The following is a 16,158-nucleotide window of genomic DNA, read 5'->3' as shown; positions in this document are numbered from 1 at the left end:
GATTCAGCAGCTTCAGACACCGTCTTATTTTCTTCATGTATTGGCTGTTATTGTAAGGCTGTATATCAGAATAACAGGTACAAAAATATTAATGTTCAGAAATATTGTAGCCAGAACCAGAATATCACGAGGAAAAGCATAAACAGGTAAGTATGGATTTAGTATTCTTATCTATCTATCTATCTATCTATCTATCTATCTATCTATCTATCTATCTATCTATCTATCTATCTATCTATCTATCTATCTATCTATCTATCTATCTATCTATCTATCCATCCATCCATCCATCCATCCATCCATCTATCTATCTATCTATCTATCTATCTATCTATCTATCTATCTATCTATCTATCTATCTATCTATCTATCTGTCTATCAGAAAGACACATATGTGGAGGTAAGCATAGCCTGCACATACCAGTCCTCATAATATTGTGAAAGTCAATAATCTAGCTAACATATTTTGTAGGGTGATATTTAAAACGTAATATTCTGGTGCAATGCTCGTTGTGGTTGATTTAGTGTCATACTACAAGGGTGAAATTAGATGCTTATGTTACATCTCATTTTGTGAGGAAAACAATCCAGAGAATGAATGTATTTAAGATGTCTAAAGAGTATCAGGAGAGTGGGGAGGAATTCGTTGTGAAAGAGGAGAAGGATGGGTGATGATCAGAAGGCAAATATGTTAAAAAGCATAAGCAGAAGAGACCCCAAAGTTACCGAAAATACACAAAACCCAATAATTTGGATTTATGAGGTAAAATGGTTACTTAAACTTAAAATGTTTTTTTTTATCCTGACCATGGTACCATGACTAGATAGATGAGCGCCCGTCTTTAAAGAGAACTCACATTTTACTCTATGTTTAGTTTGTTTTTCTCATTTTGTCTGACTACTATTTTTTTCAGTGAACATAAGTGCAAGCACAAACAACAAATAATGGGGCACAGTTTAGCTCCGAACAGAGTTTACTACTTATGTAACCTAATGAAAAAATATACAGTATTGTTTCCATCGTTGATACTGAGACATTCTTAGTTATTTAAAAACAGGTAAAATCCTTTAATTTTCCTTTACGAAGATGGCTGCTAAAAGGTCACTGTGTTTCAAAGACTGGATTGTATTCTGTTGCTTATTTAACTCATCATAATTCTATTCGCCAACAAAAGATCAGGTCAGCTGAATTGTTTAAAGGTCTCTTGAAACATGGAGAGTGGAATGGGCGATACAGGAAGTGACATTTCTTTGATTTCAAACATGGCGAAAAAATAAATCTCTTGCTTCTTTTATTAATATTTTAGACACTCATAAAGGAAATAATGTTACTCTTTATGTTTACTCTTTATGCTCTTCGTCTTATTGGAAAGGTACATGCATTTTATGTTAAAAATGGATACTTAGTTTTGAAATACTGATGCTGTCATGGTAGGTAAATAGTGTAATATAACTTGGTCAGCATGGTAAGATCGTTTCTAATGTAGTATCTTAAATGGACATAATTTACAACTAATGTTGCACTTGTTGGTATCGTCTTAAAAGTGTTAATAAACAGTTTTGAATAGACACAAATGTGGTCTAAAATAAAATCTAACATAAAACACTATCTAGATAATTTAAAACTGGGTGTCAGACATGGTAGTTTTGATTTCCAGAGTAAAACACAGGTTAAAATCTCTAAGTCCTGTTAGTTGATGACTTTACTTTGAGCTTTGTTTCTATGATTGGAAATAAAAAAATAAAGATTCTTATAAAAAAGTATTGAAAAGGATGAAGACAAACTGGTATTGTCAGTGGTAAGTAATCTTGTATAAAAAAAAAATGAAATGAGTCATATGTAATGGTGAGTTACTTGAGATACATCACCAGAGATAGATGTAGATGAAAAATTTATTTAATTTGACCTAGATCAATTGGTGGTAAACAACGCAAAATTAATTTGAAAAACGTTTTGTCATGCGCACAATATTTAAAAAGATTTTCTGCCCTGCAGCAGCATGAAACTGTCCATGAAGCAATATTTAGGCTTGAGGCAATACATGTTTGAATAAATGCAGTAAGAAATTAGATGCCCAAGTGGATTTTGCTTTAGAATGAAAAGTAGAGAAAACAATCTTGCCATTAAACAAGGGATGAGAAAAGTTGTGTAACTTATTTCCACAACCTTTCAAATGTTTTTGTGAAACTTTGCTGTCTCTGAGAACCACAGGAAGTTGTTACAATTCACTGCAATTGGTCTGCAAAATGTAAATTAATACAGTTGCAAATCCAAATAATATTGGGGGAATTGTCCCTTACAATGCAATTTTAGAGACCGATTTCTTCAATAAAAACTTTTGTTTATGAAAAAGCTTTCCACTTTGGGCGAATAAAACGTCTCAATATGCAACAGTAGTTTATTATTTTCATTATAATTTATTATTTAAACACTTTTACTTAGAGCAAGGTTTAACTGAGAAGAGACAGAAATAGTCCTATTCATAGCAAAATGGAGGTGCAAATAACTATTTGAGCATTTTGTATGATTGAGGTGAAAGCCATAAAAAATGAGGTGTGGCCAAAGATCACTTTTTTCAACTTTTGGTTTCCAATTAATCAAAACTGTGTCTACAAGTCATTGGCTCATGATTTCAGACTTTTTTTTTAATCACATATAAACAGCAGATTTTTTTTTTTTAGAAACTAAGGGCCTGATTCTAACTTTGGAGGACGGTGTTAAACCGTCCCAAAAGTGGCGGATATACCACCTACCGTATTACGAGTTCCATAGGATATAATGGACTCGTAATACGGTAGGTGGTATATCCGCCACTTTTGGGACGGTTTAACACCGTCCTCCAAAGTTAGAATCAGGCCCTAAGTATTTCCAGCAAAAATGGAGAATCATCCACAAGTTGACAGGGGCATAGTTCCTTAAAGTTGCCTATGTGCAATCAGTGCTTGGAAATGAATGCATAATAAATATAATTGGTAGTTAGAAATGTAATGTTTTTACGGATGTTTACTTTCACCTTCATGGAAGGGCATCTGTAAAGTGATGATTTTCTGCGTACAAAGATCATCGCCATTTTTGACCTAATCTTCCACTTTCTATTTACATATTGGGGGCAACAATTTAAAGTTTGCGAACTACAGGCAAAGTGTACTATGAGAATAAATTACAAACGCAGTATACAAAGGAAAAAAGTCATTTAGGGTAGGCCAGACTCAGAACGCATATGGAATCTTTTTCTTATGAAGACTTTCTACAATACTACATCCTTTTCCCCATTCCCTGCTCAATCGTTTAGAAGGTGATTGCACCAACATGGAGGTATGTTGGTCAGTTTATAAATAGAGAATACCATGATACGCTTCTTTAACTGCAAATATCAGTCTGTGTTTTAATGCAAAGTGTAAAGCCATTGAACAACTATAAATATGAATCCTTTTGTGAAGCTAATGTGCCTCAAATAATATCATATGTAACAATAGCCACTCTTGATTGTAATTACGCATTTTAATCCTTTTTATGAAATGTTGCTTTGACATTTTCATCGATAATGACAGGTTTAGGCTCTAGTTTTTAATGTGATATGCACTTAAAAGATAGAACTTGTTTAAAACATTAATTGAGAGTTGCAACATTTCTTATTTTATCTTATATTTGGCTTGCAAAATACATCTTACACAGCCCTGCAGTCCAAAGTAGAGATGTGAAATCTGAAGAGTTGTGCAAACTCATAACTGGACAAGAGTATTGTATTTAATCTCAATCCCATCATACATTTTACCTCAGAATTCTAAAAAATTAATGCCAAATACGATCACTATTATTACAACAAACACCATTAGTGGTGAGCAATGCAATCGGTTTTGGGTGATTCACTTAGAACAATAGAGGCTGACTTGAGATTTGATTACAAAGTACATACATTTACAGAGGTTTTATCAGTACTTAGAAAAAAGCACATTCAATCCCCGATCCATAGAGAAATACATCTACATACTTAAGGCAGTAAAAAGTATTATAGACAAGTATATGTACATTATAAATATTTACAGTATGGCCTAGCCTTCATTACAAATTGATTCTTGAAGTCATTGTCTAATTGTTTAAAGATATATTGGATTTTGTGTAAATAGCACATGTTTCTTAGACACTGATTCTGTGATTGATTTCCTTGTGGCATTTGGGGGCAAGAAGCAGTTATTTCATGTTACATGTTTGGAACAAACTGGCTAGTGATGTGGTGGTTTTCTTCAAGTTTCCTTGGAGCAACTAGAACTAGTGCAGGTGCTGATGACAATGAGTAGAATGTCTGATGTCAAATGTAATGTAACACCTGCTTTCAATTGCACTATATATGCTACATAATACAAAGCTGATAGTAAAGAAATCGACTCACCTTAATAAGAATTTTAACCACTGAGCCTTCTGGAAACAGTTTTCTTCGCCCAGAGATTTAAAATATTATCCATGGGTAGGAAAAAATAGCACTGTTCTTGTATTAGATGCTTTATGACTTCATTGAAATGTATAAAATGTGTTTAAACTTTTCTTTAAACTTTAAAGGGCACAGTGATAGTGAGCGTATCCAAATGGTAAAACAGAAAATCCCATTCAAATATAACCGACCTGTAGAGGAATGGCTGCAAGAAAAAGGTAATCACTGTTAAAACTTTCATTTTAAAATTATACGATTAGAAAACCCCGTTTGTTAGCGCCTGCATCTAAATGTTTTTTAAACAGTTAACTGCCTGCTGCCTAAATGTTTTAAGTTCCATTTTAATTTCTGTCTCCGTTGAAAAGCTATATGTTATAAATCATGAAGTAATACATTGCCATTAAAATACCGTTAAAGGGACTAAAATGTAATGCTTGTGTTTAATGAAAAATGCGAGCAATGATTAGGTAAATGAAGTAGGTCAAATTATGAACATTATTACTTCAATTTAAAATATAAATTAAATATTTTTAAAATGCCTCATAGTTATAATAAAATGTCCTGTTTACTTTTTATTCCGTATATTTCTGATAACTGGGAATTTGCAATCTTGTAAAAAGTAAGTTTTGACTTCTAAACCACTGGTATACAGCTGTCGAATATTAATGATCAAAGTAACTTTGAAAAAAGTTACAGAAAAGAGGTTTTATGTTTTTAACCTTCTCTTTAAACTTAAGTTAAAGAAAGCCTTGAACCTTTAATCTCTGAAGACTTTTAAATTAAACGTAATAGTCTCTTGCATGATAGGCATTTTAAATTGACACTTCATGGAATAGTGGTGGCCTGTGGAGTGATTTGGGTCTTTTGCTATTTTATGTGAGTCTATTACCCCACAAACTATAGCATGCACAGCGCAGCAGTGTCGCCTGGGACCTCTGGGCTTACCTTTCTTCTGGAGAATATATAAAAAAACAGATCTGAAAGTTCCAGGCATCACTAAAAATGCCATTATCATAGTATAGTAAATGTGGTAACAGTCCAAATAATATCTTGGTTAGTACCTTGTTGGAGCTGTCAAGCGTTCGCTATGTTAACACTGGGCAAAACAATGGATCTGCATAATTGCAGTCAAGAGCATATTATTAAGCAATACCTTAATCAATCCATCAATCCTACGGCTGCTCTTTCTGAGTTGCTTCTGTCTAAAAATGTCAATTAATATTAAAGCATCAATAATTTAGTCTAGTGTTCGTAGTTTTTAAAGTCCCTTTAACACGCCACAAAAAAATGGCCCATACATTTTGTTAATCTGCATGCCTTAACTTGTAATAGTGCAGTTTCACCCATGTGCCTGAGATTATTACTTCCACTGGCTTCTTGTTTTTTTTTTTTTGTCTTGATCCATTTGAATTTGAGCTTGTAAGCATGACAGGCTTTTTCACCCATGATTCATCACGTCCTAAACATGTCTAGACCTCTGGTATCTGTTATTCTTTTGCTAAAAGGTAATCCTTTGCAGGTCTGAGGGTAAGCACAAACAGTACTGTAAATGCCCAGGATACACAAGTAGGATTCAGGAATGTTGCTATATTCTCCCTAGTGAGTCCTTCTTTCAAACGATTGTCAGCACTCCAAATTATTTTAATCTTTAATTACACAACAATGTGTGAATGTTTATGGAACATCTCCATGGCTCATTTCTATATGTATGTATGAATCTCAATTTCCGGGCCAGCTTTTCAATTCTCAGCTGCCATTCACTTAGTCTCTCTGACAATCCTTTAATTTCTATTCAGCATTTGCCTTTCTCCCCAAGAGTCAACTAATTCACCTTGTCTTTCCCTGGTCCTTCCTATCCATGTAGCTCATTGTTACTGAACACATTTTGGTCTGCCTAATATTTAGCCTGGGTAGATCTTTCATTCTTCTCTTTTTGGTCAAAATACCCACATATTTCTCACCAGATGTCTTTATTTATCTTCTACAACCTGTTACCCTACCTTTGTTATAAGTTCAAGATGGACAGGAAAGTTCTTCTTGATATGTAGCGCTGCATCAGAGCGAGTGACTTGTCAGGGTGTGTCTCACAGGTCACCCACTCTACCAGAGCACTGCTAGCTTTTCTTGATTTCAAGCCTCTGAAAAATCTTTGAATTGCCAGAGAGACTATAATGTTCTTTATATACCTTAGCATTATGCCTCATTTATGTGTCCATTGTCAGCCCAGACAGTAACACACTCTAGTTCTATGCTGTATCATCTATTGTGTGTTCCAATTCCTTGCTTCTGGCTCTCCATTTATTCATCTATATGCCTTCCAAATAATTTATCACAACTCCTGACCTTTAATATGCCATCTCGTCAGCCTCATTTTGTGTTCATCTTTTCTTTATCATCTCCAAGTTTGTACTCAAATCCTTATGTGGCCTCCTCCGTCCATCTGTCGATCACCAATTGCTCGATTTATTTTTGTTATCTGTTCGATGTCCTGCACATATTCTCTTTCTCGGTCTAATTCAGGTAGCTTTCATTCCAAGCCTTTTTCTCCTTTTCTATTTTCTCCCTTTCGTTTGCCATCCGCATGCTGGTTCTTTACTTTTTTATGGGCATCATGAAGACTACTGTGCTAGTACCTGCCACTAAAATTTCTCGGGGAAATGCTGTTACTGCATAGAAGTTCCTTGATTATTTAAGTGAACTGTTCTGCACGGTCCCAATGGGAATGGGGAATAATGTGCAGGAATGCTCTTTGCAACTGATAAAACTGCACAGTATTCCACTTTCTGCACTGTTTTGGCTGTGCAGAGTTCTCCAAATAATAACTAGAAAAGAAATTTGCATGGCCAGAAACCCGGGACCAAGCACGGTTGGTGAGCAGTTTTAATGTAAAAAGGTAGCATGACTTCTATTTTCCTGCACTTGACAACACCCCTTTCTGCTTCTTTGCTTTTCATTCTTTCTCGATATTATATAACTTTAATTTCAACATGTTTCCTCTCTTTGTCCCTCCTTCATCCTGCAAGCTCTCTACACATTCCCCATCTCTCTGCTTTTTTTCTGTGACTGCATCAATATACCTTTATCCATCCTTCATCAATTATTCTCTTGAGCCTCATCCTTAGCCCCTGTCCATGGAGGTCCTCTCCCTTCATTCTGTCTTTTAAACTATCATCGGTTCTGTTTTCTACCTTTATCAGTAAATTATTACCCACTGTGTACACTTTTACCTACACTTTTATCTGGCACTAGACCTGGTGGCTCATAACTACTGAACCCGTGTAAAACTATTATGCAATGAGTATTACAGTAAAACCTCGTACACACTGGTTTCTGGCTAGAGAGACGATCAAAAGGAAGCTTGAAAGGATGCTGAAACAAGTTACTGGCACCGGCCTGCATCCACTGCACTGCAGAACAGAAAGAACTGATGTCACCATTGCAGACAAAGAGCCAGACCGTGGCTCGGTGCCATTATTAGTACTGCGCAGATGATAGATTTCCACAGGGCATGAATTTACCCAACAAGGGAAATAAGATTCAATAGCTGAAAAGCAGTACAAAGCAATAAAGTACCAAATATTATTTTTCCACCAGTATTGCAGCCTTGGTAAGCTAGTTACGAGAGGCAGTAATACAGGAGATTTCAGAAGCGTACAAGCACTGGGCATCATGACATCAGTGAAGGTTTAGGACAACAACTAAAAATTGAAAAATATATGATAATAAAGAACTTACTGCAGCAGGGAGGATTACAGTAGCTCACCTCAAATGCCGCACCAAAGCCTACAAACGGGCTCACTTTTGAGAATAATTCATACTTGGGAACTTTATGCAAAGGTGGACTGGGCTGCCTCCTTGCCATAAACTCGTGTCTTTGCTGCCATCTCAGTAGTCCGAGGGTTTTCTGTCCACTCCTAGGCCAGCTATTGGTAGGCAACACCATCAATAACAGAATCATGAGAACAATGAGCTGAGGTTCTTAATGGAAGTATGAGGCTGATTCCATCCTATTAGGTCAAACATATGCTCCAAGACACTAATAAATATGCTATAACTCTTCCTACAATGATCTGTAGCCTCTCAGGGAACACTTAGTACCTGATTTCAAGTGACTACCAGTGCTGTTGAAAATGCTGCTTGTGTGATGTTTGTCACAATCGGTAAATTCCATGTGTGATATAGTTCGAACCCTGTTAAATTTTGCCAGATCAAACCTGCTAGAATTTAATGGGTGAAAAAGGCCTGCTAATTTCCAGCACATGTGGGTTTTTGGGCCAGATGTATCATTTTTCACAATAGCGATTACCTAATTTAGATTTTTAGCGAATCGCACTTAAGTAATAGCTATTGGAATGTATGAAACTCCAAGAGTTTCATACTGCGATTCGCAAGGGCTCGAAAATTGACCTACCTTATTAATATTCATGAGGTAGGTCGCAATTTGCGAGCCATTGTGAATGGCTACAATCACAGGGATGGTGGCCTGCTGGGCTCAGCAGACCACCATGTCTGTGATTGCTTTTCATTAAAGCAATCTTTTTGAAAAAAAAAAATGCAGCCCGTTTTCCTTATAGGAAAATGGGATACGTTTAAAAATGAAAAATTAAGTTTTCTTTTCATTTTTTAAGAGTAGGCAATGGTCCGTGGGACTACTGCCTATTCTTAAAAAATGCTTTCGCATGCATGCACTAAGGGGTCCCTTGGGCACCCCTTCCCCTTTGCGAGTGGGTTACCACCTACTTGACGTAGGTGGTAACTGCGATTGTTTTGCGACCGCATTCACAGTCACAAAACAATCATACATACCTCTGCGATTCGGTATTAGGAAGGGATGCCCTTGACACGCCCCTTCCTAATACCGAATCATTATGTAGTGGCAAATTCAATTTGCGATTCAGTAACAAGTTACTGAATAACAAATTGGACTTGTTACATACCAAAACGCATTTTTGCAATCACAAACAGTCCGTTGGGCTATTTGCGATCGCAAAAATGTTTGATACATCTGGCCCTTTGTGTCTTATTTTCATTAAAGGGAAACAAGTTGGACTTGGTGCTATATGTCATGACTATTAAATTCCAAAACCCAGGGATTCGGATTTTATTGGGTGCCATAAATACCAACTAACGATCTTGGGCAGTTGTAATAAGTTCCCTGGTATTTAATGGCAGGTTTCAAAGCATAAACCTGCTGTCTGGCAATGTACATCCACAGCTGTGCCAACACCGTGCAACCTATCACCAAACTCACCAGGTTACTTGATGGATGACCTTGGTGTGCTAATTGGATTTTAAAAGCAGCAATATTGGCTGTGTGGTAATGAGGCAAAATTGAAATTATTCTTGCTATTGCCAGAACTAGCCTTAAAAGCTATATAAAGTCAGTCATGATTAAAGCAAACTATGATTAACCAAGACTTTTTTTCTGGGATCTCACTAATCTCATGAGTCAGCCTACAGATACGATATTATACTTGAATAAGCTGTTACATTTGTTAAAAAATCTCATAGTGTCCATAATTTCTCACTGCGTTTGGCCACTTAGCGCAGCATCACATACTCTGGTGTGAGACCCAGATTTCTGAAAAAAATACAGCAAAGCTTCTGTTATGAGAAAGGCAACAGTACATGTACCTTAACGCAAAGAGTATATTTATTCAGGTATAACAGTGATACACTATCTGACGCGATTCAACAATACCTCGCCTTGATCATGCGCCGGGTGGTTGCAAAAAACTTTCTTTTTTAAAGTGATTATATGCAAGTCAGTGAAACACGTCAGCTAGTGTACCACTGCCATACCTGCATAAACACGCTCTTCATCATTGAAGTGCATATACTATTGTCTTTCTTATAACTGAGGCTTTGCTGTATTTTGATTTCCTTACAATAACGTATGTAGCTTGAATCCTCTGTTCCCACAGTCTGGTTTGACTTAAAATAAAAACTGACTTTAAATTCCAGAAATTCCTTGAAGTCTTCCGAATAAGGTCTTTTCTTAACTAAATGTGATATGTATCCATTCATAGACACCACCAGAGATCTATAGACTGAAGGCCTCCTCAAGCTGTATGTCAATTTTTATAGTTTATCATACCCAAAAACCTTGTCTTTACTCATCATATAGTAGCATCCACTACAAAGAGATCAGAAGTTCCTATAGTGCACATTGACATCCTTTAGAATTTTTGAATCAGCAAGTCCAAAAAAAATAATAGTGTCTCTTGGTTGAGGTACCTGAGTAATCATATTCTGAACTCAGACTCCTGTTCCATCTTTCAATGGTGATTCTTGAGAACTTCATCTGCTCCTGAAAGCCCCATCGAGCCAACTGAGTAGGAGAGGTAATAATATAGACCGTTCCTTGAAGAAGTAAAGTTTTTTTATCTTAAAAGTGAGAAACTTAAAATTGTCCTGTCACCTCAGCACCCTACTGTCTCCCAGTGGAATGATCCAAGAACCACCTCTAGATTTCACTCACCCATGTTTTCTCACTAATATTGGTGGAGCAGCTCAATAAAAAGTGACTGGAGCATATAGTGTGCTGGAGTGTAATGTAGCTTTATAGCTCACTGTACAAGAGGCGGTGAGGCTGAAGGCTCTGAGTGCCCTGTTGCACGGCCTCTGCGTTTTGCTTTTCTGTGCCCATTCATTATCTTTTGGTGAGGCAGGGGAAAGAGATGGGTGCAAAGGCGGTGTATCAGAACATTGAAATGTTCACAGTAGCAGGCTATACCAGTTCATATAGGCCGCTGACTCTCCGTTATCTTCATTAGAGCTCTCAACATTCCAATGTTCTAAAGATAAATGGTAGCCCCACCTCAAAATGTGACACATATGAAGAACTCCATATCTCCAATAGATGTTGCATATATTGAAAACCTTGATTCCAGTGACTCACTTAACAAGCCCATATGATAGAAGCATCTGCCTTATGTTCCACTAAAAATTGAGTTGAGAGGCGAATAAAACAATGGTACAAAGCACAAGAGGGGGTTGTTCTCTCTCTTTTAGGCATTGTTTTCTGAATACAGATTTGAACTGATAAGCTGGGTGGTAATTCAAACAATCAAATATGAGTTGCATCCTAAAAACAATTGTATGGTAAGAACATACTCCTCCACCTGCCCTTTTGTGAATGTAAAAATGTGTCTAGTAGAAGCTCTTAAAAGAGTGTCTTGAGTTTTTAAGCGCAGAGAAAACTGTTGTCCTAGTTTCTCCATTTTACTAGAAATAACAGTGAGATCTGTGACGCTACATTAGCAACATTTCCTTGTGATAGGACATGGAAGCATTTAGCCGATTCCATCTCTTATGCTGATTCCAAGCTTCCAAGCTTGTTCACTGAGAAATATCTCAATCCACTAGATCTGAGAAGTCAAGTAGGCAGAGGAACCCCACCTTAGCAAACAAAACTGAACTAATAGAGTGCTCTACAACAAACCATTCGCATGTAACCTTTGGACATTCCTCTCACTGTCCATCTGTCAGACCTATGACTGCTACTGCTGTAATATTGTCATGTCAATTTGTGGGGAAAAACCATTTACTGTCTTTTGTGGAAATTGTCAAAAACATATTGGGTTCAAGCTCTATCTGGTCCTGAAGTGTTTCATGCATGTTTCTTAAATGTTAAAATGGTTGTTATTATTATTATCATTATATTATTTTGTGTGTTTCAAGAGAGTCACATTACTATTATCACATTCACAAGATCACATTCAGCCCTGGCCTAGTGATGAACATGGTTGTCTTCCAGTGACATATTTTGACACCTGTGTGGCAAATGTTTGTATTTTCAGACAGCTCTATGTGGCCCAGGATTCATGTCCTACTTGACACAGCAGATAAGAACCCATTTTGAGTATTATGGGCCAGATATAAGAATTACCCACCTAAAAATCTGGTCACAACTTACCACTAACACTACGCAACCAGTAAATAATTGTGCATACCAGCCAATGAATTAATAGGTTGGTTCATAAATTTCTGGATCAGAATTTATTGTTATCTGACCTACCTCATGAATAGTAATGAGGACGGCCACAAATCGAGACTCGATCCAGTCAGTGCCCATCATCAGGATGGTGGTCTGCTGGGGTCAACAGAACACAATGCCTGTAATAGCCTTTAAATAAAGCAAATTTCTTTTAAATGCAGAAGGAAATGAAGCTGCATCTAAAAAAAGTTGTTTTGAAATATGTGTTTGAGAGTTTCCAGGAGTCTCAGAGAATTACTTTGTACAACCAACAAACTTTAGTTTTTTTTTTTATTTCATGAAATGTTACCATCTTAACTCAGAAAGTGGGAACTTTTCAACGTTTTTTAATTGGATTACAGTTGCAAAACAATGGTACGTCTTACCAGTTTGATATTTGGAAGGGATTCATACAACATTCATCTTCTACATAATTAATTGGTACGAGGTCGCAATCCCATTTCAGGAGCAAGTAAAATTTAGTAGAATACTAAAATAAGATTCATTCATAGAAAGGTCTATTTTTGCTGTCTCAAATTCTGAATCAAAGTGTTTGCGACAGTAACATAGGTTTATACATCTGACCCCAGATCTTCATGATTTCATGGAGTAGAGTAAATACCTCTTAAACTTAGATCATTTAAATACGATTATTGTGGATTAGGGAATGACACTAAATCTCATGCTACTCATTTTTTGTTTGTTATTCCTATGCTTCTCAATCCAGTACAAGTTGATATAGCTAGAACATGTCACTGTCACTAAGGATGTAGCCGAGGACTTATCAGATTCTGAAAAAAAATTGCTGATCACTAAAAGATTAGCTATCATCTCTCTGGGTGAATGATTCGTTTTACTCTATTGCAAATTGGCAAATTGCATCATCAAAATACCTCTCAGTTTTTTTTCCAAGTGTCACTGGCTACATCCGTACAATTGTGACATTGTAAAATTTGTAATATTTGATTTTTTATTGTAGTGTTTCTTTACAAAGCTGTGGAGTGTCGTTTTACATGTCAATCTTACTGTGACAACTGGCTTTTCCCCACACAAGGATGACAACATTACAGCAGTGAACGGAAATCATGAATAACTATCCCAAACGCATGTCAATGAATCATAATCTATCCTAAACTCATGATTTCTGTGGTTTCCCTGAATTTGCGATGACAAACATGTTGGCATTCTTACAGTATGTCTAGCCTTTCTAAGTCCGTGTTGTTTGCTAAGTGCGGCAGTGTTCATTGATTTCTGATATACATACAGACGGGAAGAGGAACTTTGGTGGAACGGCATCCGCAGCCTACAACACTGCAAGTAAGCTTTTTTATCATTTCTAACCTAGACTATGCTTCCAGTTGTCTGAAGCAGCATTAATGCCTGATTTGTATTTTTTCAGTTTTTGGCTATTAAAGATCTCATTTTTCCAATTAACCATTCAAAAAAGTGGGTAGGCGATCCAGTGACCTACAAACGGAGAGGTGAACCAGTGAACTGCATACTAAGTGTTTTAAGTGGCAATAAACCAGCTTGGTTTATTTAATAAACAGGGATTACATGGCTCTTGGGTTGTGTGTCAGAATACCATTAGAAACCATATTGTCTAACGGATATATCTTGCGCTAAATATCCTTTTCAAATATATTGTTCCTTTGGGTGTAGATTTTCTGTTATTTTCTCCAACTGGATGATATTTTTGTAAACAATATTTATGACACAATATTTATTTTTGGATGTTTTTTGTTTATGATATTCTGGCACTTTACCCACTTTTGAAAGTTATTTACCCTTCTAACTTCTAAAATTGCTTGTTAAATAAATCTTCCTTAAACCGAAATTGAAAATGTAAGTATGAATTTTTGTATCAATCTGTTTGATGTGCTGTATCGAAGAGGAAGGTCAGAAGAAAGGTTAATTAGCAGAATTGAAATCGTACTTTCTTGGCAGCAGAATATGTATTGTTACATTTGAAAGGTGTGTTTTAGTTAACTTCTCTTGTTATAATTTACAGTTCTTTCAATAGCTGCAATATCATTTAATATCATTCACTGGAAATCAAAAACGTGCGGAGCGCACTGTGCTCATTGACTGTTTCGTGCTAGAAGTGTTGAAATATTAGGTGGCCAAAACACACCCATGCTTATTGTGTTGATGCCTATTACTTTGTCCTGCACATTGCTGGTAAGAAATGTAATCGCCACACAAGGTCAGTGCAGAGTCCTTAGTGTGATTGGCCTTTTAGCAAAATTCCTCCAGCATGTAGACTAAGGGCCTGATTCAGAGTTTGGTGATGGGATTACTCTGTCAGAATGGTGACGGATATCCTGTCTGCCGAAATATAAATTCCATAGCATATAATGGAATTTATATTTCAGCGGACACGATATCTGTCACTGTTGTGATGGAGTAACCCCTCCCCAAACTCTAAATCAGGCCCTAAGTTTGTAGATTTAAATTCTAGAATTATACTTATGTTATCAAGCTATACATCTGCAAGAGAAACAATTAAAATCACATTCTTATATGATGCAGTTATAACCTTATTTAACTGGAACTGCTAAGTTTATGTAGTCTTCTGGTTAAATATTTGATACCATGGGCAATGTAAGAAGTGAACATCTTGCACTTTATAGAGATGATAAATTCAGAAACAAATATATTTTTTATTATATATAATTTCCTTGCGGTATGCACACACGGCTAAACCATGTGGCTTTTAATCTTTTTCTCCTCAGGTTAACTTTATGTGGATATTAAAAAAAAGTATGACATATACATAATTATGTTGAGGTGAGATGGATAGGTACCCAGTTCCCCATGATTCAAGTGGTAAGTAGAGATAGGTGTGTTGCACCTTTCAATCAATCCAAGTTTCATGGATATCTATTGACAGTTCTTGACTAGGAAACATAATGGTTTATAAGATTATTACCTCATGTACTATATATATTGATTACTTTGATTAATATTTATCATCAAACTACAAGCAACCTTAGAAGCATCCTTTAGCAGGTAGTAACATATTTGAGAAGCATTTTGAACGTACCAAGTAACACACATAAAATGCAGTGCAAACCTGTGTGGTATGTAATGAGCATCAACAGACACTAAACCCTGAAAGCCTAGAAAAGTCTCCTAGTTGTGAGGAAAAAAGGGTGACAGAAATAAATGTTACTACAGGTCTACTGTACATCTGCATCAAAACCTTTGACAAAGTGGACTACGGCGACGTGCAAATTTACTAACAAGGATGCAAAATATCATCAGCCATTAGTCTGTAACTTTGCTTCATGCAACCACAGCTCACTCTCTTAGTTTTCCAGTCTCCTTAAATATTTCTTGTACCGCTCTCAGCTCTTCTTTTGCATTATCTACCCTTTGTTCACAGATTAAATTAATTCCTCTTAAAGATTCTTAAGAGATATAGCAGAAAATATAAAAGTAGTACCTATTTACATGGACTATGAAAGCACAAAATTAATTTCAATATAAATATGTAATTATTGATTGATGAACCTTTAATGGACTCTCAGGTCTGGGTTACGCAATTGTCATTCAAAGGCTAGCCTTAAGCGTGTACATATTAATGGCATATTGGTGGCAGCAAGAATCCACACATTAGCCTTTCAAGTAAGTGAACAAACTCAGTAAATGTAACTTTAAACAGAGGATCAAGTCTTCCATGCTGATAACTCTGATTGAGGATTAGGAGCATTATCCTTCTGATGCACTAATAAAGATAGTCAGAGT

General features: G+C 36.3%; 1 protein-coding gene across 33 annotated transcripts in view; it reads left to right on the top strand.

Moving 5' to 3' along the window:
* The window catches only part of NRXN3 (neurexin 3), a 1,990,994-nt gene that overhangs the window by 1,842,250 nt on the left and 132,586 nt on the right, over window positions 1-16,158 (top strand). For 17 of the 33 annotated variants that reach the window (XR_011198826.1, XR_011198824.1, XR_011198825.1 and 14 more), the window contains one exon: window positions 4,559-4,648. The exons of 7 other annotated variants lie outside the window; for them this stretch is intronic. Coding sequence is in view for 20 of the 26 variants with exons in the window: in XM_069208391.1 (XP_069064492.1) it covers window positions 4,559-4,648 (90 nt within the window). In the remaining 6 variants the exon portion in view is untranslated. Of the gene's footprint in view, window positions 1-4,558; window positions 4,649-13,674; window positions 13,726-16,158 lie in introns of all 33 variants that reach the window. 9 more of the 33 variants (XM_069208390.1, XM_069208375.1, XM_069208372.1 and 6 more) reach the window with 1 other exon arrangement.

Source organism: Pleurodeles waltl, chromosome 9 (genome assembly GCF_031143425.1).
Source record: "Pleurodeles waltl isolate 20211129_DDA chromosome 9, aPleWal1.hap1.20221129, whole genome shotgun sequence".
Classification (NCBI taxonomy): Eukaryota; Metazoa; Chordata; class Amphibia; order Caudata; family Salamandridae; genus Pleurodeles; species Pleurodeles waltl.
The sequence above is the reverse complement of the archived record's forward strand: the minus strand, read 5'-3'. Positions and strand labels throughout refer to the sequence as shown.